This window comes from Vanellus vanellus (genome assembly GCF_965231255.1).
Source record: "Vanellus vanellus genome assembly, chromosome: 2".
In the NCBI taxonomy this organism is placed as follows: domain Eukaryota; kingdom Metazoa; phylum Chordata; class Aves; order Charadriiformes; family Charadriidae; genus Vanellus; species Vanellus vanellus.
In genome coordinates this window covers 39,852,984-39,878,625 of record NC_138906.1, presented here as the reverse complement: position 1 = coordinate 39,878,625, position 25,642 = coordinate 39,852,984, and the positions used below count along the sequence as shown (strand labels likewise).

The 25,642-nt window shown below is 37.3% G+C and overlaps 1 protein-coding gene across 1 annotated transcript; it reads left to right on the top strand.

Annotated features, from left to right (window-relative positions):
* On the top strand, positions 1-25,401 carry HACL1 (2-hydroxyacyl-CoA lyase 1). The gene is made up of 17 exons (XM_082479396.1): positions 1-79; positions 1,113-1,217; positions 6,355-6,395; positions 7,674-7,754; positions 11,911-11,983; positions 12,486-12,563; positions 13,531-13,625; positions 14,112-14,224; positions 15,905-16,040; positions 17,195-17,300; positions 18,699-18,782; positions 19,086-19,187; positions 20,116-20,270; positions 21,696-21,854; positions 22,168-22,275; positions 22,859-23,045; positions 23,471-25,401. The coding sequence occupies exons 1-17, from the start codon at positions 5-7 to the stop codon at positions 23,501-23,503; spliced, it is 1,731 nt and encodes a 576-aa protein (XP_082335522.1). The 5' UTR covers positions 1-4; the 3' UTR covers positions 23,504-25,401.
* The last annotated feature ends 241 nt before the right edge of the window (positions 25,402-25,642 follow it).

The window sequence follows — 25,642 nt, the reverse complement described above, 5'->3', positions numbered from 1 at the left end:
GAAAATGGCCTCCGGGAGCGGTGCGGAGGGGGAGGCTGTCAGCGGGGCCCAGCTCATCGCTGAGTCCCTCAAGGCTCAAGTAAGAGCGCGGGTGTGGGGGGGGAGCACCGGCGAGCAGCTTCCCTACGGCGAGTGGGCGGGGACACTTCCCGCGGCGCGGGGGGCGGCCGGCCCGACCCGGGCCATGGATGCCCGCGGGGCTGGAGAGAAGCGAGCCTGCGCGGCCTGACTCACCGTGGGCGCAGCTGCCGTCGTCCCGGGGGCGGGCACAGCGGGCGAGAAGGGCTGGCCCTGTGGGAAGGAGGGAGGTGCCGCCGCAGCAGCCCAGGGAGCGGGCCCGGGCCTGGCCCCGCCAGGTCCCTGTGCCGCCGTGGGCAGGTGTGAGGTGGTGACCCCTTTGCGGCTTCCCCCAGTCCTACGCTTATTTCTTCCTTCTTCCGAGCTTGCACCTTCCCCGAGCTCGCCCGTTGCCTCCGTTACCGTCAAGCACTACTGGCTGCTATCTGCAGCTTTGCCTATGGCAGCTCCACCTCTACAATTATGAAATCTCAGTGCTGTCTCTAAACTTGAGGCAGTGCAGAACTGACACCAGTCTTAACAAAAGACTTTCCGTTTGGTCTGTGATACATGAAAAGGTAGTTCAGTGGTAACAAAAACAAGCATAGTCTTTTAATCTATAAATTTCTTGGGCATGGTACCAGGCCTTTTTTCTGTTAGTTGTCTCTGAAAGCATAAGAACATGTAACAATATAAGGAATTTTTGGAAGAGTCAGAGTTGACATACTGAAACAGGAAGGTGATATAGCAGAGGTATCCCAAAGTACAAAGTGGTCAGTTAAAAAAGCAACTTGACCGAGACGTTGAGCTGAACGGTTGTGGAAGAACTGGATTTTGGAGGCCTACAAGCAGTGGAACAACTACAGAGGACTGAGCTGCAAACATCAGCTGGCATTGTATACGTGCCCACAGTGGCCTGTGAACTTTTATGTGAATATATACATTGTTATGATTTACTTTTAGACTGCCTGGATAGTTAGTATGACTGTTTCGCATGTTTATTAAAACTATCTTTTGGAAACAATTCTGATTTCTTCTAACGCTTTTCTTTTTAGAATATTGAATACATGTTTGGTATTGTTGGTATTCCAGTCACTGAAATCGCGATTGCAGCCCAAGCAGTTGGAATAAAATATGTAGGAATGAGAAATGAACAAGCCGTAAGTATGTCTCTGTAGTAGGACCAATTCTTTCTTTTAACTGTTTTACAACGGAATGAAATCTAATTTACCTTTTCTTACCAGGAAGAATGTGGTCTCCGCACATTCTTTTAAAGAACCTGTAGAGAGAAGTGTTTATTATCATTCTAGAGTAAGGGAGAGCATTGGCGGATTGTGTTGGGTTTTCTTTTTCCCCCTTCCATTTTTGAGTGCTCCTTCCTTTTCTCATAAGGGATTTGCATATTTTTTTTTTCATTTTCAGATGCCTTTCTCCAATAAGGGAGAGAAGACAGAATGAAAACAGGGACAAAAAGAATTTGAACAAAGCATTGTACTGGAGAAAGAAAAAATGATCAATTTTGTCTCCTTCAAGTAATACATTGTCAGATTATATCTGCCACTTTTTGAGGAGGCTCATCTAGGTTTTTTGTTTTTCTGTAGCTTTCTGTAGAGTTTCCAAGATACTTCTCCCTCAGATGTTTTTAACATCCTGTTCTGTTATTGCAGTGCCCAAAGAGGAAAGTTTTCCTGGTGATAAACTTGTCCTGACTATTTTCAATAATTGTAGTATCTTCTTTTCCTTACTGTGCTTTAAGAGCTCACCAAATGGCAAACCATAGAAAGTTATAATGCTTCTGAATGCTCAAAATTAAGTGTGAACATACATTTAGTCTTAATTGTATATATTTCAGCTTCATTGTCTAGGTATCAGAAATTAGACTCAAGCTTGTTAGCATTTTGGTGGTATGCCACTAGTTCTCGATTTGTTTGGTTTTCCCCAGTAGTAACTCTTTAAGCATTCACTAGTTTCTTAAGTGGTTTGAAGTTGAATATAATAACCTTAGACTTATACCTCAATTTCAAGGATTGCTACACAAGCTGACTCTATATTAGACTGCTAGCAAACGGACCATTAGCTTTCCGTACTCAGAGTTGCTCTACCACATTTGTCAATTTTCCACATAAATTCCAAAATAAATATTTTGTTTGTTTATTATCTTATCAGGAGATTTTTCTCGTGTGGTTAACTTGTTTATGGATTCTGTCTTTTTATGAACACTATTAATTAGAATTTTACCATTTTTACAAGGAACTCCTATTAATATTCTGGACCTGCACAGTATTTAGGTGCCCATATTTTGCAGCAGTGTTCTTTTTCCACCATGTAGTTCATAGCTTTTGTGGATTGTCCCAGATGTCACTAAAGTATTATAATAGTAGTTCTCCTAAATCAAGTGGTCACGAGCTGTATCCTTTTGCTGTCTAATCCTTACATCCTTATGTTGGAATGTGAGAACTTACAGAGGAATGCATATCTCTATGGAAAATCTGTAACATGTGAGAGAGGCAAGCATACACAAATATGTTTAAAAGGTGTATTTGAGTCCTTTGAAGGACTGGGAATTCAACACAGTCTTTACATGCCTGTAGGCCATTTAGCAAGTATTCTAGTTTTAGCTTTGATTATTGACATGATTAAAATTAATTTCCTCTTGTGCCTGTAATTAACAGAGAAGATTACTTTGCACTGCCAAATGAGATGCTGTCCTATTTTTCACTCTTTACTGAACTCTTTTCTGTTAGAGTGAAGAAGATGAGAAACTTTCTACTGTGTAAATGGTGAGATACTTTTTCTTAGGGGGATAACAATAACATAAAGACTTGTTTTAACATCAAAATGTCAGGGTTTCTTCTCTTTGGGGAGTGGAAAAGGATGAAAAAAAGATATATCTTGTAGTGGGTTTTGTTTTGTTCTTTGTCCTCAGTGAAGATGTAGAGTAATTGCTTGGCAGAGGAGAGGGTTAAAAGTTATACACAGTATATTTGAGATACACTTAATATTTACAAGTGTCATAGTTTTAATTGTCTAAGTTTATTAGCTGTGTGGTCTGGCTGTGGAGGATGTGTATACAACTGCTTCCTTTATTGGTGAAGGCAGCCATATACGATCAGAGGTATATGGAAAACAAGGGTTTTTTCCAGGGGTTGAGTTTCTGCCTCATTTCTGGGCCAGCTGTAGTAAAAGCCCATAAAACTGCAGAATAAACTGTTTGACTAGAAAGACCAGGTTAAAGCATGAAGTTAAAAGCTAAGTAGTACTACCCATATCCATTAGCTAATCTCCTGTGGCCTGTAACATGGCATAAGTTTGCTAGAAGCAGTTTAACCCGTGTCCTGTATGCCCCTTGAACATTGAATAGTAGTGCTGCAACTCAATATGGGCGTGTGTTTTGTGTATCTGTCCCTGGGTAATTAGAGATTGCTGTGATTGTTTATAAGGCTGATAACCCAGGTCAGTTTTAAACTTCAAACAAAAACCTTTGCTAGATTGTTATTCATTAACAACACACATTGCTAATGTTTAGGTCTTAATCTTTCATAATCATTAACACTCCATATTCAAAGCAGTCTGTTCTTGATAATATTAAGTTAGTCATGAGTATATAATATGTTGGAGCTGGTACAGCATAGTTAGCACGGATGGTGCTAGCTGTCAAGGGAGTCAGACTCGAGAATCCTTCAATAAGGGTAGGTAGAACCAAAGTGGATGTCTTTTTTCTCCGTCCTGTAATTCAAGATCTCTTTTTATAAGATGTTTTGGTCTCTGAACAGATTTTAACCCTTCGCCTCCATGCCTGGACTGTGGCCGGTGCGGTGCTGAATGGGTGTTACTTTCCCAGGCCAAGACGGGTGCCTTATCCTGTTGTGCATCTGTTAGTTGGGTTTTTTTTTTCCTCCATTGCTTAGCCATTGCTGCTTTTCCTAAAGCAAAAGCAGTGTCTTACCAGATCTCAAAGTTACATTTTTCCAATGACCAGTAATTGGCCATCAGCAAGTTGCTTGTTATTCTGGGACTGCTGCTTTAAACCTGTCTCCATATTTTCAAGGCCTGCACTTTAAGTTGTATGCCATAACAAAAGACATCATGTTCCAAGCTCAGGTTCATACAGCAAGTTCTCGTAACAAGTTCATCACAAGCCCTGCAGGAACATTTAGCATTAGGTAAGGTTAACATAAGGGCTTCAGGCCTGCGCCTAGGCGTGGCAATACTATTTTAACTGGGCTACTGGGTACAAAAATGCTTAACTGTTGTTTACTAGCTAAGTTGTATTAGTTTGCTTATGTTTTGAGTTGAAGACAGACTAATTTATTTAAACCCTGCTTAATGTCCTTCTACTTGGATGGGAGCAATAGGCCTCTGTTTTGGCTGCAGTTCGAACTCATGGGTGGTTGCAAACTTTGAGTTCAGTGCCTGCATCTGGACCGCCTACGTCTCTTCCTAGCATTGATTGAGGGTTTGGTGGTCATTGGCATTTTATATGCCTACGTCCTTCTTGCCTATGTGAGGAAAATAAGGATCTGGTTTCAGCTGATCAACTGTGTTGTGACTGTAACATAAGTGCCATTTCTTATATTTGAGTGGTGGGGGTGCAAGGTTCATAAGTAAAATAGGTTTTCTTTCTTACTGTTCCCACATGCACAAAAAAATCTTATACAAAAGAAGTATACCTTCAAAATTATTTACAATCCCGTCTCCTCTAAATACAGATAAGATTTAGTCATCTTGCTTTCTTGCAGAATGATGCAGTAAGAGTTTTAATGGCAATGACTGTACATGAACCCAAATTCTATGTGCTGCTTTGTTTTGCCACTCAGATCTAAAAAAATGATTGCCATGGAAACTCCACACCATGCTTTGAGCTCCATTAACAAGATTTTTAATAACACCTACTCCAAATATTTCTAAACTTTTGCATACAGATGTGTCATCAAATTGTTATCTAATACTGGAATATTAGTGACATTTTTCTTCTCCATGTCAGAGGCTTAAGAAAAGTAGAAAGAGATTTTTCTTGTCAATGTACTTTTTTGTCAACAATTCCCTATGCTAATGCTGCAAAGAAAATAAGGGCAGCTTATTATTCCTCTACTAAGCCCCACATTTTTCTCAAACAGTTGGTCTGTATCTGTAGGAGCATGAGGATATTAAAGACAGTTTCTCCGTCTGTGTAAAAGCTTATAAGAAGTCTGTGTTTTCACTCATTTAAGCTGACATTGCTAACATGCTTTGTTACCTAGAATTATTCATAGGTTTGAGGAAAATGTTTAGTAGCTTTGTAAACATTTAGAAGGAGCTTTTGTGTTACTTATTCTTCTTACCACAATAGTACTCAAATAAAACTAAGAAACAAAATCCCAACTCTATTTCAAAATGAAAGATGCAGGCTATAAGGCCAGGAGCTTACTTTCCTTTTTTTTTTTTGTTTGCAAAATGACTTTTTTTCCATTAAGTGTTAGAACTTGCTGAATTCAAGACAAAAGCATGAGAATGTGAGAGAGGGAGTTGGCAATGTCACATGTGTGAATCCTTTGCAGTTCTCAGGTCACCCATAAGCTTTTGTTTCTATGTGATCTCATCTTGTTACCAGGTGAACTTTATATCTGAATATTTAATATTATTACAGGAATACCATAAGAACATACTCCGTAATAATACTGCTGCTACGCTATGTTAACAGTTGTAGGCATTACTTTTGTGAAAATTATTCAAAATGCAATTTTTCTTTAAAATGTCAAAGTAGTTAAAGCTAAGTGTGATACCAGAAATGGAATGAGAAGTACAGCAGCTCAGCTTGTAAAAGACAGTCCCCGATCCTCTAATGAATCTCTGCAGAGTGTGATTTCAACCTTTTGCTTAATTTCTGAAATATGATGAGTCATCCCAGTAACCACTGGATTTCTGTTCATTGCCTTTTTCTTGTAAATCCCTCTTCCATGTCAGTCTAGAAGACAGAAGTTTCTTACACTGTTTTGTTCATTTTGCTTCCTTGGTTATGGGATTTTTCTTTTATGTTGTCCTTTTATTGGTATTTAAATCATAAATATTCCCAGTGTAATACCCTGGAACAACAGAAGCCTGAAACATGGAGACAAGTTTTCAGATTCTTCACATATGCCTTCATGAACGCACCTTATAATGGGGGGGTGAAGAGGTGCTTCTGCTTATATTTAGGTTCTAATGATCAGGGCAAAATCTGTATCTGCTTATTTTCGGTGTTTTTGTTGAAAGTTTTGTACAAGATATCATGAAATATATATATAATAACTATATTATTAACTCCAATGTCTTCAATAGGCCTGTTATGCTGCATCTGCTGTTGGATATTTGACTGGCAGGTACGTTTTGTACTTATAAATATTTACAATAATATAATATGAACTGTGTTGAACTCAACAGTTAGAAGCTAGGAATGTTTTTCTGGTTTGGAGCTGAGTGTTTTTAGTGTATGCAGATGTAGGGCAGTTAAAATGGAACATTAATTTTAAAATAACTGTTAATAACAGTTATCAATATTTCTATTGCTATGATCACGGCAGGAACAAGGAAGTGCTTAAGCTCAGATAATATTGTCCATCATATGACTTTATTTTTTCTCTTGTAATTTCTGAATAGTAGTTTAACACCATTGGTATGAGGGGCAGAAATCACGCCACCGTTGTTTGTTGCAACTTGGTGGACTATACCTTAGTCCACCTTAATCTATACCTTAATCTCATCATCTGGGTGTATTATTCAACAAATACCCTATCAATACAGAGACTGATCATATGCCTTCCAGTCTCCCGTGTGCTGCTTCTGACACAAAATACTGGCTTTTCCTCTTTTCTGCTGCATTTTGCTCTTAATGGGAAGCATTCTGTGACTTGTGAGATGTGCTTCTTGAGTATCCTATGGATCCTTTTCTAAAGTAAACACCTGGTGTCTGCTTGCTCACAATGGCAGACCTGATGATGCAGGTGATCATTCCTTATTCTGTCTGAAAGCATGACACCTGTGTTATACCGTTTTGTAGTTTTTCTTCCTTTGAATAATCCTCTGGTAGTAAGCTGATTTTTTTTCCTGATATGTAAAGAGTCTGTAAAGCTACTAAAGAATGCTCAGTAGTTAAGAATTGTCATTTTTTTTCTCATCACCTGCAATACAAGTGCCTCTGCCCGAATTAAACTATAATAAAATTTTTCTTGAATCAGGTGCACTTTTTCCTTTGTGAGCTTTCTTCATTGATATCTAGTGCTAAAGTGGAGCTGAGAAAACTGCAAACATAAGTGCCTTACCAAATTCCATATAAATGCTAGATGATGGAGTAAATGCAATAAAAGAAGTAAGGAGCTGTGTTATCATGAGCCTGCCTATGTTGCAGACCTCTGTGTGGGTGGCACTTAACAACTGTTCACTTGTTTTTTCAATTGGGTTGATACAGCTAAATGATTTCTGATTCTCATGTCTCTCTTTAGTCCTTTATACAAAGCCCTTGCCATTCATGCATTTTGATCATGAGTAAAGCTTTAGTAAGATGCTGAAATGTAAAATATTAATTTTTGATCGTGATTAATTTGGTGTTCCCTGTGCTCACTTTCCTTTTCTATCTCCTTTTTTTGTTTGTTTTTCTCTAGACCTGGAGTATGTCTTGTAGTATCCGGTCCAGGTTTTTTACATGCTCTTGGTGGGATGGCAAATGCAACCGTGAACTGCTGGTAATTTAACTACATTTTCCCTCTAAAATTCTAACAATTGTTTGCTGTTATTTGTTGCAGATGTTGAGCTCTGCAGTATTTAGTATAGGATTTTTTTCTTTCTTGTGAGTAATGAGAAGGGAATTCTTCATTTATCAACCCTAAAAGTAATTTAGTTGCATTTTTTGTGTTCTCATGATACAATTCTCCTTTTTGTCCTACCCCAGTATGCAGATATTGGAAAATCTATCAGTATACCTGATTATATGGATACATTTGAAAATGAAGTCAATATTCAGCCTGTAATGCTTTATTGATTGTGGAGAGTCTTAGAGGGTTTTTCTAAATTTAGATCCACGTTGCCTTTGAATTACTGTATTTCATATGTGAACAGACTGACAACTGCATTGTTAAAATCCATATTTGCTTCCCACACAGACATTTAGAGCAGTAATTAAGTATTGAATTAAATGATGTACAGAGCGATAGCATTTACACCCACAGGCCTTCACTGAGACATGGCAACTTTAGCTGGTCTGCCACTGAAAGCTGTTCAGAAAGCTGTAAGAGGTATTTTGGGTAGATGTTCTGGTAATACTAAGCACACGTGATCTGGAGCATTGGATTAGCAGTGGCTGAAAGACAAGGGAAGGTTGATAATTGGAATGCTAACAAATAAGTCTGACACTTTGAAAAAAGACCTCTAGTGTTCAAATTGTTTTTTCTTTTAAAATGAGTTATTGACTAAAGTTTTGCTGTCCTTATGTGTCTTTAGATTAAAAAAAGGGTCATATGAAAACCTTGCTTTTGAACAGTCATGGATCTGGTTATAAGAAAGAAGCATTCATGGCACTTGCTTATGGATTTGCAGGAGATGTTTCTATTTTCTCACAAACTGAGTTTTGTCTGAGATAAGATCTGTTTACCTGACTTGATCTTGCATAAACCTGTACTCTTGGCAAAAGGTGAAGGGAATGACTTATCTAGTTTGGCAGAATATATGACAATATAATAAGAAGACTGGTTTTCACTGACCAAATGTCAGTGTTGGCCAGTGATTTTTTTTCTGTTGATCACATCAGGCTTGCCTTTTGCCTGCCATGTGCCAAAAGGAGAGAAGGAAGCATTCAGAAACCCTAAATTTAGCCTAATTAAACTGATTTTCCTTGGCTCCTTCATTAGCAGGCACCTCCATTGAGTGTTTGAGAATCCCAGACATGCTTTTGCTTTTACTTTTGGCTGGCGTTACCGTTGTAAGAAAGGGTACTATGGTTTGGAGAGGAAGACTAAGGTTTTTTCTGTTGAGTTAACTGATCAGCTTTCTGGCCTGTTTCACGAGACAGCAACATGAATACTTGGGCAGGCACTACGGAGGAGTGTTGCAAAGGAAGAGCAGGAGTAGCCCAAGGAAAGGAGAGGAAAATACAATATACATTGAGGGGTTTGGTTACGCCGATCTAACACAGTCTGCCACAAAAAGGGACATAGGCACTTATCATCTCCGCACCTTTCTCCTGGCCATTTACTCCCGCTTCTTGCCCTCTTGACAGCTCTGGCACCTGTCTGCCCCAACAATCACATTTAGTTCATTATTCTGTCAAAAAGACAACCCAGCAAAAATAAGTAAATATTATCATGTTACATAAGTGATCTAAGTTGTCCCAGTCAGCGGTCAGGCAAGCATCAAGCACCTAGGTGAGGGAGAGAGTAGATTATGCAGCTGGGAGCAGAAGTTGAAGAGGTCTTCCCCTTTTTGTAGCAACAAGGTATCAAGTCTTCTACTCTCTACCATCCCCTGCAAGGAAGTGGCATGAGGAGACCAATTTGTAGGGCAAGGTTAGCCCTCATTGGTGTCTCCCAGGTGTCATGAGATTCCATGGCATTACACCTGACAATGTTAAAGTGCTACAAAGGCTCAGCTTTGGCTCATTTCTCACAGAAGTAAGCTAATGGTTGAACTGGCCCTGCTGGTTCTGACTTTGAATAACTCAGACTAAGTGATAGTCCTTAAAGCTCGGTCTGAGTTCTCCACCTGGAGACCCGTTCTTCTGATTCTGCTCTGTTTCAGTCTCTTCCAGGTGAAAGAAACATCTTCTGTATCCACTTGAAAGAAATTCAAGCAGTCTGAAAGCACAATTTGCTACCAGTTGTGCTTTTAAATTGTATTGCCTGAGCACAGGTTGTCTAAGTAGAAGAGCCTTTGGTTTACCCTGGACGCTTGTCACAGTGAGCTTTTGGATGTGTAAATCTAGCCATCAAGGTAGCTAGTTAGGCCTTGGTAAACTGCGTTCCCAAGGGTAAAACTTTTTGTTATTTCATGTTAAAAAATACCTACAGTACTGTAGCCTTTGCTCCTGCTCATTCTGGTCAAAAGTTTTTGTATTTCAGTTTGGCTGTGAGAATAGGTTCCAAAGAAGAATTTGCAATAGTTTTAAGATTTCAGTGTACAGCAGCATGGTGAAATACCATGCTCTTTACATAAAGTTGCAGTTGACATTTTTTTCAGTTTACTAAAATTCTTCTCCTGCAAGTACATAATGCTTGCTATTCTGATTAGTTTAATTATAGTCAATGTTTATTCCTGCCTTGCTGATGTTTTTGACTTAAACTATGTGCAGTAATAAGCACAGCTCTTAAAAATGTCTGTGTTATTGTGACAGTAGTACAGTATGATGATTTCATTGGGAGAAAAACTTCTTTTGCTTACAATTATGTAAACTTTCAAAGCAGAACCAAATCTTCTCAAGTTATAGCTGTTGGAGTTGGCTTGCTTAAGAGTAGAGCATTCTCTTTGTTATATTTCAGTATTGGGAACTAGCAGTTATTTTGTTTATTGAAACATTTAAATAATTTGAAAAAGATAAGTGAAAGGAACACAGGGTTTGTCACTGTGAAACAGATGGATTATATATGGATAGTCATAATCATTTTGTTGAGGGGAGCGAATCAGCAAAGTAAAATATCTAGAGTATACACCAAATGGGTTTTCCATAAAGAGTTTTCATGGAGGTGTGATATACCCTGAAGTTCTCATCTCACCGTTTCAGGGGATTAGAAGTGAGATTTTTGATTTGTGGCAGAGAAATGGCCTGATTATCCAGCTTGGATCTAGATGGATACACATGCCCCCAAATTTTATGTGTGATGAAATTTAGCGTTATGCATTGAGTGCGTTGTAAATGTTTCAGCTTAATACCTTGTATAGATAAATGCAGTCTAAGGAAAGACTGTATCTGAAGAGAAATTGTTTAGGAGAAAAAACAAAAGCTATTGACCCAATATTTCAATTTAGTGTGGATGAATGAGCAGATTAATAAGACAGCTTTCTCTTAAGTCAGCATTTAGCATTTTAAGGAGTTTGAGTTTGACCTACAAACTGAATAAAAGGCCATATTTTTCATTCACTGTAGGACAATAATTTATTGTATTTTGTGGAAATTATAATAAAAATGTGTACCTGTGGAATGTATAACCCATATTGTAAACTAATGCTGCCTTTCTCACATAGCTATGAACTAATTTAAGAACAGGACCACTTGTAGGCATGTTAATTTTTTGTTCTTCTCTTTGTTCTTTGTTTTTTGGGGTTTTGTTTTGGTGTTTTGGGGAGGGGGGGGGGTTAGAAAAAAGAAAGAAAGGGAGAAGTGCTGTCAGCTACTCAGCTAATTTCTGCGGTGTTCCAAATTGTATTTGAAGAAAATCTAATCTTTCTGAAAAGATTGTTTCTTACTGTGTTTCTTAGTTCTAGTGTTTGTGCATGTTACAATGCTTCTTATGAACAAATTTCTTAATACTTTTTAGATTAGCTGTTGTCATTCCTCTCAAACCATCTTGTCACCAAAGTTATCAAACTTTAATGAAAACTGCTAGCAATATGACGTGGGTTTAGAATTTTTGTGCTAGATGTGGATCACTTAATACAGTCAGACTGTCCTAAAACTAGTGACCCAAAAGCTGCCAGGAAGTCTGCCGGCTTGACATGATGGTATTTAGAATCCACTTCTGTATAGTGCTGGTCACTTTCTATTCCTGTTGAGATCTGTGGATGCTGAAGGTGCACAATATCCCAAGAGCAGTAGGATTTGATCATCGGGAGAGTTTACAGATGTGATAGCAGTTATAAAATATATATGTATGCTTAAGATTGTGGTTTTTGGTTTTTTTTATACTTTTCTAGGCCTTTGATTGTTATTGGAGGCTCTTCAGACAGAAATCAGGAAACTATGGGAGCATTCCAAGAATTCCCACAGGTATGCAGACATACAACTTTGTACAAAAAGATTAGAGTTAATCGGTGTTGTTTCTTCTTTAGTGTAAGAATAACAATCCCAAACACTAACATTTCCTAACAGATTTTATAATGCTGTTGATTTGCTCCATCTACTGGTTTAATATTGACACTGCGTAAATACAGCAGATTATTTGGATTGTCTTTGTCCACAGTCATGTTAGAATTCATGCTGTTTTAGGTTCTCAGCTGGTATAACTGGTTTTGTCTGTCTGTTCTGAGATAGAAGAAAGAATAATAAAGTTTCCAAGAAAAGAAGCAGCACCACTTTCTGGAAAAAATACTTAAGTGCTCAGTGGAATGAGTATGGCTTTGACAGTTTCCACCAACTGTATTTTTGTGGGGGAGTTTTCAACTTGTTGCTTTCTATTTGGCTGTTTTTCCATTTTATTCATGTTGAAATGAGATGGAAAGGAGACAGTCACTTTGATAAATAAATATAATGGTTATGTGCTTTTATTCAGGTTGAAGCTGGTAGGCTGTACAACAAACTAACTGTCCGCCCAAGCAGCCTAGAAGTTATTCCTGCTGTTATTGAAAAGGTATGAAAAAATACTAAATTAGCAACAGAACATTGAGTAACCGTCTCCTACTGTATAAGCTTTGAGGGTTTATTTTTTGTGTAGCTGTTACCGTAAATAGTTTGATCCTGCAGATGTTAGGTCGTGGTTGATTGAGGGACAGGGAGGTTTTTCCTATGAACTGTGCCATGGAACAGGTTAGAAATAAATTCTGGTCCAATCTGATGCTTACTGATCTCTGCAGCATTTTTTCTTAGCTTCAGTCAGAGCTGGAAAGATTTTTATGAAAGAAATGCCTTTAGGGAGAGGTGCAAGAACTAGAAATGCAATACTATGAACTTCAGCTCTTTTACCACTCTTATTATGTGAAGATTTGGAGGGGTGAGGGTGGTTGGTTTGGGGGTTGGTTGTTGGTTTGATGAGTGTTTTGAGAGAGCGAGAGAAAACACATCTTTATCTCAACACTTCAGAAAGGGTTACAAAAGTCTCTTCCTCCTGCTGTAGCAATGCTTTAGCCATGTCAGCGTAAATTCTGCATACAATGATACTGTTTCCAGAAGTGCAAATTCAGCAGAGCATCTACCTGTAATAGAACAGGAATCAAAAGTAGTAGAAAATGGAGACATTTGTTGTCTTGATTTTCCTCTGCTTGTGTTACTTTAAATAGAATTCTGCATGAAAGTTTAATATTTCCAAATACAATTGTTGATAATGCAGTTGTCTCATAGTAAATTAAACAAAGAATTTAGAGTCCAATACTGTGCATCTGCTGAAAGGCTTCAGATGTTATATAGTGGAAAATGTAAATAGCATATCAATAAATTCAAGTTTTGATAAAATCAATCCATGGGAGCTTTCCCTGTGGTGGTTCAGCAATATGAAACAGCATATTCCTTCTCTGTCTGCTGAAGGGCTTTGGTTTTTACATATAAATTTTTTTTAAAATCCTTTCAAAAAGTCGTTAAAACTGTGTTTATCTCTTTTCTAGGCTGTAAGATCCAGCATATATGGTCGTCCGGGTTCGTGCTATATTGACATACCTGGGGATTTTGTGAATCTTCAGGTGAATAAGAGCTCTGTCAAGTGCGTAAAGATTATATCCATTGTTTTCCAAGTCACTGAATAAAATAAATTTTAGTTTTAAGTTACTTTTTTATTTTCTTTTCTGAAACCAGTACAAACAAGAAGATGATAACAAGAACAAGAGATTAAATAATTTGCCACAAGGCTGAAATGATACTAAAAATTCAGCCTCGAAGCGTAACATTGCATCATAACATGTCATACAGATTATAGTTTGTAATGAAATCTGGAAAAATGAATGAATTCATATAATGGTAGTACAATGATGTCACATTGTAAATCTCTGGAACAACACTACCGATTAGATTAAAGAAACGTGCAAGAAAAACTTCAAAACCTGTTTTAAAAAATGTATCCTGTTCTGATAAATGCGCTGAGTAACATGGTGTGCAGCAACTGCAGTTTTATGCCAAACAATAGGTTTTATCTTTCAGCACTTCTTGTTTTGAATTTTTTTAAGAGCCTCTTGTTTTGCTTGACTTCCAGGTATGTGGAATGCTGCCTGCCACCTCCCATTAGCACAGCTGAACACTCTGCTGTATCCGAAGCAGCATCTGTGATTGCTCGTTCCAAGCAGCCTCTGCTAATCATCGGCAAAGGTAGCATGCTTTGAGCTGTACAAGTTTGGGACAAGAACAATGACCAAAGTGATTTCTTTTCCTCATAAGTATTAGCCATCTCTCTCTCATTTTATTAAAAAAACAAAACAACCAAAACACCCCAAACAAACTTCTTCAAAATTTGATATTAAAATCTGCTGTGTTTTTAGAATATCTGTATTCTGTTGTGTAACTGTTGTCTTTTTCATCTAGGTTAAGAGAAAAGTCAATTGGTAAAATACAGGTTTAAGTAGAAAAAAAAACAGATAACCATTGTTTTAAGCATAGAGCCAATACCAAGGGATCACTGTCAAAATTCCAAACGAATTCTGTCAGAATACAGAAATGACATTCTTTCTCTGATGCTCTGGCATATATGGCAAGAATCGGAGTAACCAAAGATCATTTTTCCATATGGACTTACTGAAAGTGTCAGCCTACCTGTGTAAGGACATGAAGCAACACAGCAGGTGCTGCCATTACTGCTGTTTTACAGACTTTCCATTGTACTCTGCTAGTGTATTTCATTCCTGAAATAGAGGTGTCCCTAAGCTAGAGGATAATTATTCTCTGTGGTGGTTCACTTATTTTGTCCCTCCTTGTGGAATGTCAGTCACTGCAGTGTCATTTCTGTTGAAGATATAGGTCTGCTAGGAACAGAATTTGAAAAAATCAACTTGTTTCACCCAGACCGTTTTCCTGCAGACCGGGGAACAATCTATGTCTTAGAGAGAGGTTTTATCTTTAACGAGGGAGTAAAATGATTGAGATGAGATGGACCTTATCATTGATTAGGTAGTGAAATAGTAGACAGAAAGTAGATCAGGAGAGGTTTTTTCCCTCTCTCTGGCTTGATACACATGAACAAAAGGGTGTTCTTTGAATCTGAAAAGGTAGAATACTCAAATATGTAGATATGCGTTTTGTTGATGTCAACAATTGAGAAATACTGTGTTTTCTTCAAATCTACTTAACAAATGTAACTGGACTTTCTGCTATATGTTGTTGTTAGCAGAATTTTTTGAAGAAATATAGAAGTTTATTCTTCAGGATTTAAGGCTCATGGACTTAAGTCATTGCACAGGGACCAGTCAGTTATTCTAGATTGCCTGGGCAACTTTGTTTCAGCAGGCTTTTACTGAAGGTAGTATCATGGTAAACACATGCACAAACCCATTTCTTCACACGGTCCTCCTTGAGCTTCTCTTTTTTTCATTAAAAACCTATTTGGGCAGATTGTTACGGAGCATGTGATACAGTGGCATGCAAGGGGCAAGCAAAAAAATGACATGATGCAACACTAAGGTTATCTCCTGTTACTGCTGCAGAAGTCTCTGCCCCATAGTACAGAACTTCACCCACCCAAAATTGTCATTTTAGATATACAAAATCTCATATTTTTCCCTGCCCTGCTTCACAGAAATAGCTAAATAGTTCAGCTGAAATCTTAAACCTTAAAAAAAAAAAAAAAAAAGCTTTTGTCAAAAATATGGGAAATTTGAACTCAAATACCTGTAGTTTGGCATTTTATGTTTTGAGTTGTCCAGAATGAAAAATAACAGGCAGCTTTTGTAATGCGAAATAGTACTCTTTCTGCCACTAATGTAGTCAGGTTAATTGAAATTCAAGTGAATACAGTAGGTTTCTGTAGTATTAAGCAGTCTCTTTCATTTCATTCAGGTGCTGCTTATTCACATGCTGAAAACAACATCAGAAAGTTGGTGGACCTTTGTGGACTGCCTTTTTTGCCTACACCAATGGCAAAAGGAGTAGTTCCCGATAACCATCCAAATTGTGTAGCTGCAGCAAGATCAACGTAAATATAAAGAAGGCTTCTAATCCTAACATCTGAGAAACAACTAGGAATTGTGGTGGTCTACAGATGTCAGGGAAGACAAAATGCATACAACAAAAAATTTTCAACCATATTTTGTGCCTCATTTTAGAGCACTGAAGATCTTGCTTGGAAAGAGACAACAGATTTAGGTGGATCACTTTTGACAATGCTTAGAATGCTGGCCAGGAAGATTCTTTATCTGAGAGCTAATAATCTGTAACTGTGAAACCTATGGCAAGTAGATTTGTCAATGTTGTTAGTGTGTATTTGATAACCTAAAGTGAAACTGGTAAACAGTTTATGTTAAACATTTAACTTAGTGCACTAGGCAAACTACTAGCTTTTTTTTTTAACACCATAAACAGAAGCTTGAGATGCACACATTGCAGCTGAAGTTTTGGTATCTGCTGTCTCTGCATGGTGTTTGCAATACGCTGTCACTAAAGTGCAGTTTATTTAAAAAGAAAAATAAGGTATTTCAAACTACACTGAAGGACTATGCTTTAAGTAACTTGTAAGAGCTCTTTTTGGCTTTTGGGAAGATGAATGTGAATGAACTATTTAAGAACCATACTAGGTGTGAATATGACCAGAGTCAGCTTGCAGATGGAGCATTTATATACGTTGAGATTAAAATATTGTCCATTGTTGAGCATCTTAGCTTTGTCGCTGTTAAGCATGCTCTTAAGAAAAATGGAGAATAAAAGAATATATCAAATATTGTCTACCCAGCTGAAAGGTAAACGAACAGGAGTCTAAACTGAGGGATCCATAACAATCTCAATTTTGGCACCCTCTGTTGCCATTATCACCGTAGTGAGTCTTGCTTTAACCTCAGCATCATTATAACATCTTGTTAGTCTCCTAGTGTAACGATTCCTTTCCCAAACAGAGTGTATTAGGTAAACAGTAATTAATTTTCTTCTCGAGTTCCTAATCTCACGAGTGGCTTGATGATTGGCTGTGTAAAAGGATACAGGGTTTTGGGGCTAAGCAAGCAGCTTAGAGGAAGGAAAGGTTATATGTGTATTCTGGGGTTTGCTGTGGTGGTTAAGACTACTTCTGATTTTGAAAACACTATTAAATTTAATAATAATTCTTCCTTATCTGGTTCTCTTATTTCCCTTTATTAGGGCATTACAGCATGCTGATGTTATCATCTTGCTTGGTGCAAGGTTGAATTGGATTTTACATTTTGGTCTTCCACCAAGGTTTCGACATGATGTAAAGGTTATTCAGGTAAGTAGGAAATTCATTATCACTTGAAGGAAGTCCTCTGTGTTCTAGCATTGCCTGGAGCAATTATTGTAAACTATTTCAGTAGTGTACTTCATGTGGCAAATACTGCCCTATGGGCAGTGCAGTACAGTGCATATAGTTGTGATAGTTCTCCAGAAATAGTTCTGATATCTTTAATTGTGGGAGGTTTTTACCCCCTTATTTTTTCGAAAAATGGTTACAGCATTGTTCCAGCTATCAAGGACTTGGTGCTGTTGTAATGAGGAAGGCAGAAGCTTCTATGTAGTTGACTTAATACAGGATTAGACTCATGATATTGTGTGGTCTTTGGAGCACTGGAATGTCCATGATTGAAAGCAAATTGTCTTGACACTGTAAAACTTTTCATACTGTTTGACTGCTTTCTCAGCTGGATTTTTTTGAAATTGAATTACTTTCAGATCCAGAGTCAGTCATTATAAGAGCTTGGTCACTCAGAAATGTTAATAGGAAAGAGGAAGAAAAACTATGTAACTAATTAATGTATTTGGCAACGTGCCAGCTCTTAGAAAGACAAGTCATTCAACTGTTTATGTCCTTAAAATTTCCTCCATTGGAGTCTGTGATCGAAGAGTAGTAGTTGATTCAGTGTGCTGACTGGCCTGCCTTCACTGATCTGGAACATAACCTCAGCTTCCAAAGTTTGCATCTTTTCCAGAAGAGTAACATAAATTTTTAAGTTAGACTTCCTTTTGACTTATGAAATAATGCATCTTTTATGTTTCCCTTATCTAAAGAATGTAAAGAAATTTTTTTTTGTCTCACTTAAAGTAATTTTTTTCACTGTCAGGGGTTACTATTAAAATATTATTTCAGTTCATAATCTGTGTGACCTGGTCATAAATTGGTATTCCTCGTAACCTTAGAGGTCTCATACATCACTGATAAAAAATGTGGGGAAGTTTCTTCATTGGTCGCTATTTACTTTTTGGTTTCTTCACAGTAGCCAAATTCTTACTGCCAAGTAACATATATAAATTTTTTTTGAGCAAAGAAATGACTGATTTGTGTAGATTTTAAGGCTATACCTAAGCCTAGATTTTTAGTTCTCATATAATTGTCACTAAAATCACTACCACCTTCTCCTTAATGTTCTAATAAAGTTCTATACTGTGTGTAAGAGTTCAAAAGAAGCAAGCAGTAAATTTTAAGGATATAGACCTTTATTTATATGGGTATGTACCATAGGATTTTACTTTGAATAAAGCATTTCCTGATTTCATTTCAATGAAAGAAGAAGTTATCTGTACAGACAGAACAATGTATGAAGACATTGTTAGACAATGTTCCTCACTTGAACTAAAAAAGATTCTCTTTAATATCTTTGAGTTAATGGTGGTCTTTCTTTTTGAAATACAGATTGATATTTGTGCAGAAGAGCTGGGGAATAATGTGAGGCCAGCTGCAATTTTATTAGGTGACATAAATGCTGTGACTAAGCAGGTAATGTAATGTCAGATGTCCTTTTGTTTTGACCTTAATTTCCTCTGATTTATATAAAGTAAGTTACCAGTTTAAAAAAGGAAAAAAAAAAAAAACAACTGTTCCAGGAAAACTGTTTTTTCAGGCAACATATTCATGCTGTGCATCCAGTCTCTTCCCAAATTAAATGTTAAAGGTTCTGATTAGTGTTACTGTGATTGTTCTGGGATCTTTTTTGATAACATTATTCTTGACGCTCGTGATATGTTTGGTTTTTTTTAATATGTTGAAAGAAGTCTCTGCAACGTTTCAATGTTGTTCTAGCTCTTAGAAGAATTAAGCAAAAGACCATGGAAATATCCTCCTAATTCAGAGTGGTGGAAGAGGCTAAGAGAGAAAATAATGAACAACGAGGAAAGATCAAAGGTAGTGTTATATTAAAGAAAAGAAGAGGTTTCTTGCCTTAACAGGTACTGATGCATAGTCAGTTTTGTCACTGGTCTATATCTAAGCTCCTCAATTACTTCTGACAATCATGTCACTCAGACTTTGAAAATTTATACCATTCCGGTACAGGCTCACTCTTGTCAGGCTTATGAATTGTAAGCTAAGTCTTAATATTTAATTGTAAGTTAAATATGCTAGGTTTTGTCTAAATTCAAACTGTGTGGAAGTCGTTGAACTTTGGGATTGGGTTCTTGAAGCTAGTAGTAGAAGACCACAGCCAGAGCTGCTGTATTATGTATAGTGACTTCTAAGCAATGGGCAGGTACTCCAAGTATTCCCAAGTGGAGGCTAACTTACATGAAGATACATTCTTAGTTTTCTTCTGTGGTTGTGCTGTTTAGCAGTGCTAATGGCATTATAATCTTACATTAAAAGCAAGTAGCTATTAAGGCCAAAAGGCCGCAGATGCCTGGCATATGCCTAACTTTCTGCAACTCATATTCTGCAAGTTCAGATGCATGTTTCCGAGATTGGGATCTGAAATAAATTAATTCTAGCAGATCATGCTTTTGAACTGCCTCCCAGCACACAGATGACAGCTCACTTAGGGTTGTCAATAGTCAAACCAATGTGCAGAAAAATTTCACATGCCTGTCAGGTTAAACATGAGTTTTAATAGCTTCCTGTTAATGGTAGGCCATCCAAGACTTGCTGAGCTGACCGAGCCTCTGATAAATACGTTGTATCACCAGGATCAGATACAGAAGGAATGGTCTTGATGTAGCACATGGAAGACCAAATATTAAGCCTTACCTAGGAGACTGTATTTTTATTTCTATCATGTCTCAGTTCTGCACCTTATTATGAATTCTATGCATAGGAGTTACTAATATCTCTTATTTTTAAGGGATTAGCATTACAGAAATCCCTGCCTATGAACTATTACACAGTCTTTCATCACATCAGAGAACTGATACCCAAGGACTGCATCTTAGTAAGTGAGGGAGCAAACACCATGGACATTGGACGAACTATGCTTCCAAATTACTATCCCCGTCAAAGGTGTGGTATTTTCTTTGTTGCGCTGACTCAACAGGCCAGATCTATGCATAAATATTTTCATTTAGCTGAGAAGTATGATGATCCAGAATTTTTGTAATCCTTTTTAAAGGTTCTAAATAAAATATAAAAGTTTAGTATGTTGGGAGAGGGGTTAAGGCACTATTTTCCACTCATACACTGATGTCCTGTCGTAGGTTTTAACAATTCTCTGTGACTTGTCTGTGTGCTCTGCAACAGAATGGTGATAGTTTCTCACTCATTTGTGGAAAGTGAGTGAGGAGCATCGTGTTGAATTCCCTGATATAGATGTTTATTTCTGTGTTCAGAGTCTGTGGTAAATATTGATTTAAAATAAAAACAGTTGTTGCAATTCTCATGTTGAAAATAATTCATATGAAGAGGTTTGTCTTTGAAACACACTTAAAAACAGGGAAAACTTAAGAAGAATCAACTCATTTTGAAAATCTAATTATATATTGGGCACACTTTCATGTAAACCTGCATGCCTAAAATGTAGGCACTCAAATTTGGAAGTGTTGGTATGTCCCTTTAATCATTATGTGTAGTGTAGTTTTAATGTAAGTAGGAATTAAGTTCTGTTTCTTGAATAAGGGGAAAAAGTGAGTTCTGTCTGGTGAGGTGAAACTTCTGATCTGACCGAAGCTTGTGCCTTCTTGTGAAAGTAGCACTGAAGTCCTAAATGAACCTAAATACTTCTTTGTAAACAAAAAACAACCAACCAACCAAAAACCCCCTACTTCTAGTAAAGCTGGGGCAAGAGTTTGCATTTTCCCCCCCCTTACTTAAAGTAAGGGCACAGTAATGTTAATGGTTGTCTTTTCAGATTGTGTTGCATGTATCTGAAAGCAGATTTAAAAGTTAACCCTAGAATAATCTAGTTCTTTATGTACTTTTGTATCCATTATGTGCTTCTGGCTGAAATGATCTAACTTAATTACAGCTTTCAATTTGATTTCAGAAGTTGAACAGAAGACTAAAATTTGAACAGCAGTATTTAACCAATGGCTTTCAGACTTCTAGTTATATTTTCAAGGAATTAAATATAGAAAGATTTCATGTAGTCTGCCTATCTGTACGGTAATTGAATGTTTTTGAAATATTGTTACTATGCAAGCTAAAAGCATACAAGAATAGTTCTTTATTGTGGTACAACTAGTGTATAAGAGTTCTTAATTTTAATTAGAGTTCCAGTATGTTAATATCACTTAAAACTTCTGCAGTCTTATCAAATGTTTGACTGAATGTAATACTCTATACATTTGGTATCTCTTTGTACCAATTGTTTATGAAGCAATGTTTCAATCATATATGGCAAATTATTAAAAGTAAAGATAAGTCACCACGGATTAACTTAAGAGTTTGAGTAGAAATAAAGGGGTAGTAATTCTGTATTCTCCCCTTCAGGCTTGATGCAGGTACTTTTGGAACGATGGGAGTTGGACTAGGTTTTGCTATAGCAGCTGCAATGGTAACTAAAGACCAAACACCTGGAAAGCGAGTCATCTGCATAGAGGGAGATAGTGCTTTTGGATTTTCTGGGATGGAGCTGGAGACTATTTGCAGGTAAGTGTTTTTTGCTCGAGAAGATCCTCTTCATATGTTACCAGGATCAATTTAACTAGAAAGCCAAGGATGCTGCTGTTAGATTGGGTACTCTTAAAAGCACATGAAAACAAGCCAAAAAATATACATGGTTGTTTTTATGCTGTTGTGACATAATGTGTTACTAGTGATGAGCAGATCATGGTTTGGGGGGCAAGTGATTGATTTCTTTATTTATTTAATTTATTATCCTTTTAAAGAAAAGTAACACTTTTTAAGGTGTTACAGAAAGGTGCAAGTATTTCACAATTTTTCCTAATGCATCTTTTTGTAGATACAACTTGCCAATCCTGATTATCATAGTAAACAACAATGGGATTTACACTGGTTTGGATGCAGATGCCTGGAAGGAGATGTTAAAGTTTGGAGATCCTGCTACATGGTGAGCAGCTTCAAAGTATGTCCTGTTAATTAAGGAAGAAGTGACCAAAATGGTCATTCTCTTTACTTTTAATGCTTTGTGATCCAGATTGAAATTTTACATAAAGTGAACTTAGTCCTAGGCTAAGTTCATGTAAATAGAAACCAGATACCAAAACCAAGCAACCAACCTAATTCTGGACTATTGTGTACACAACAGTGCAGCAGAGAGATGACTATTAGTTGTCTCAATTTCCTCCAGCAGTTCAGGCCATGCGGTACAGAGTTCATAGTGGCGTAACCTCCAAAATCATCGTAATTTCCAAAATTTTATACTGGGGTTCTGCTTCTGGAACTGATATCTCCGTACCAAGAGAACTAGGCTAGATCTTTGCTTAGGAATGTATTCAGAAGATGACAATGAGTATGCTACCCTATAAGCATAGCTTAAGTGGTATAGGAAACATAGCTCTTGCAGCCCAAAAGAATTCATCAGGCCAGCACAATAAGGAGCTTACACTTTAAAATCAGTGCTGAAGTAATTAAATTGGTCAGTCTGGCAGTTCTTCCCCGTCATTAATCAGAGGTTTTCCATTTTGTTACAGTGTACCTCCTGTTTCTCTCCTGCCAAATTCACACTATGAGGAAATTATGTCTGCCTTTGGAGGTAAAGGATACTTTGTTAAAACGCCAGAAGAATTGCAAAATGCTCTGAAAGCAAGCATCACTGACAAGCAAACACCTTCTCTTATAAATGTAATGATTGATCCACAGTCTGACAGAAAGAAACAGGTACGTATCTGTTTTCATTTCTTTTTCTGTAAGCTTGATGTGGGCAAGCCTCTGAAATCCTCAGGAAGTATCACTTGAAATGCAGAGAAGGCAGAATGACTGTCTTTAGATTTGGGAGATAGTAGAATGGGTGCTTTTACACTGTGCCATCTGCTTTCCTTGTATTTTTGGTTTGTTTTTATTTTTTTCCTTTGACTATTATTAATGCATACAGTCTTTAATTAATGTTTCCAGAGCTTGTGTGTGTTCTTTTCCATTCCTGACAAAAAGGGATAGAATGTTTTTGAGCAGTCTTTATTTCCTGTGGATTCTATCTGGTACTTAATACATATTTGTGTCCTGTTCCTCTTACTGTTTGTCCATTCTAATATGTTTTTTATTCTGGGTTTTGTTTTGGTGTTTTGTTTTTATTTTTTTGCTTCCAGGAGTTCCCCTGGCTGACTCGTTCCAACCTGTAGTAGAAGATGAAGATAACGGCAGTGTGTTAAGCAAAACCAAATTGTTTTCCAGAAGTGGAACTGGTACAACTGTGTTACATAAGCATTGGAAGAAAGTGGGATTTTACAACTGCTATTAGAGGAATATAAATGTTGAAATTAAGTAATTCTAAAATAAACAAGATGCATATGAATGTATACGAGGCCTTCTAGCAAATTGTACAGAAACCATGATGATAAAATTACATGCTTTCTCTTTTACTCAGTTATACCCATCAAGATTTGTGAATTAAAATCTTGGATGTTCTGGATGAAGGGAGTATGCTTGAGGGTTTTACACTGACAGAAACATAGAAATCTTTGGTAGTCTGCAGTTATTTCATTTTTAACTGACCACCAGCATACTACTTGTTAGAGACTTTGTCCTATAAGGACCAAAACAAAGCATCTTGTTGGGGAAAAGTGCTGGTTAGCCTTATTATGTATTGAAACCCATTGGGTTGTTAGTCACTTCCTAATTTTACAGGTTGCTTTTTCAGCTTCTACTGCAGGCAAAAGTTGTGTATTAAACATGCCGACTTACTCAAGGCCTGAGTTTCTATTGCATTTGTTTTAGTTAACTGGGACTTACGGTGCTTGCAGGAAAAAAAAATCTTAGGTTTTTGTTTGAAGCTTTGCACTTTGCAAAGACAATATCATCCCTGTAGGCTGAAAACAGGACTGGATTTATTAGTGAGATTTCCAGGATTAATAAATCAAATATCTTTCTAACCAGAAGCATTTAAAAAAATCACCTCCACCACTAACAACAAAAGAACAACAACAAAAAAAAGACCCAAACCAAAAAAAAACTCACCAAAACAAACAAACAAAAAAAGTATCAGGCTGGAGCTTAATGTCACATCACAAAGCAACCACCAGCATTCATGCTGTGGCTGGCTAATTGTGCAACAAAGGTTCTTCATACAATGTACCTAATGTATAGAAACTCAGTGCCCGGCTCACACTGACTGTGATGCAGAGCTGACATTTAAAGCAGGTGATTGGCCTACCTGAGGTTCTGTCTGCTGTGTTTTCATCAGTTGTTGCATCTGGCAATCTGACTTAGAGCTCAGACTTCGAAAGTGTTTTATTCTTCTACCAAGGCCTACAGCAACTACTATGCAGTACTATTTAGGTCTGTTCTTATACGCACTGGGAGGTTCTTTGTTGTAACATATTTAAAAGGGAAAATTCTGGCTCCGATTTGCATTTTGATTGCTTTATTGTCTATTATCCATTGACATTAAATTAGTTACCTAGTGGAAGGCACTTGGATGACCCAAGAAAGAGGAGGACTGGGCTGGCAGGGAATACTGGCCTACAGTTAGATTTCTTGCAAAAGGCTTGGTGTATTAGTTCTTGCACTTCAGTCCGTGTCTGGCACGAGGCCATGGGTTACTGTTTGGCAGAGGAATGTCTCTGTACACTTGTGCAGAAAGATAGTATCTGCCATGAGCAAGGGTACCGCAGTCTGACTAGAGGTACCACTACTTGCCATGTGTTTGGGAGTAGCCCCGTGGCACTATGAATGCTTGAGTCAAGAAATGTAATATCCTTAGGAGGGCTAAGAAGTGCAAAAAGATAAAAACCGTAGAATGGATACAACTCATGAATGAGTCTAAGGCTGATAAGACAGCAAAGTTGGTATGTTCTCTGGGGTACTCTGCAAGGAATGTGGAACCACATTGGATCTCGTAACTGATTTTGTTTCATTCTTCTTTTTAACTCTCAAAAATTGATTTTATTTTGTTGTAGTGATTAAGCATAATCCATTATAACTATGTAAAATGCTGGGACTGACAACAGGGGAGATCATTTGCAGTGGATAAAGAAATGCAGAAATTCTTGATTTATATTTGAGAAGTAATAAAAATTGATTTTCATACTGTTTCTCCTTTCATGAGAGTATTTGAATTATGTCAGCATTTTGTGTCAGATGTTGGAAATCAGCTTATGTTAGATTTTTAGAAAAGTTGTTGAACAACCACAATAACATGCACAATTTCTTTTAATAAGTCAAGATGCCTAGAAAATGGAAAGCAAAGCATTTGAAACTGTGGGGAGGTGATAACATAATTGATAACATCAGTTTGGATTTCACTGAGCTTTTAAAAAGCT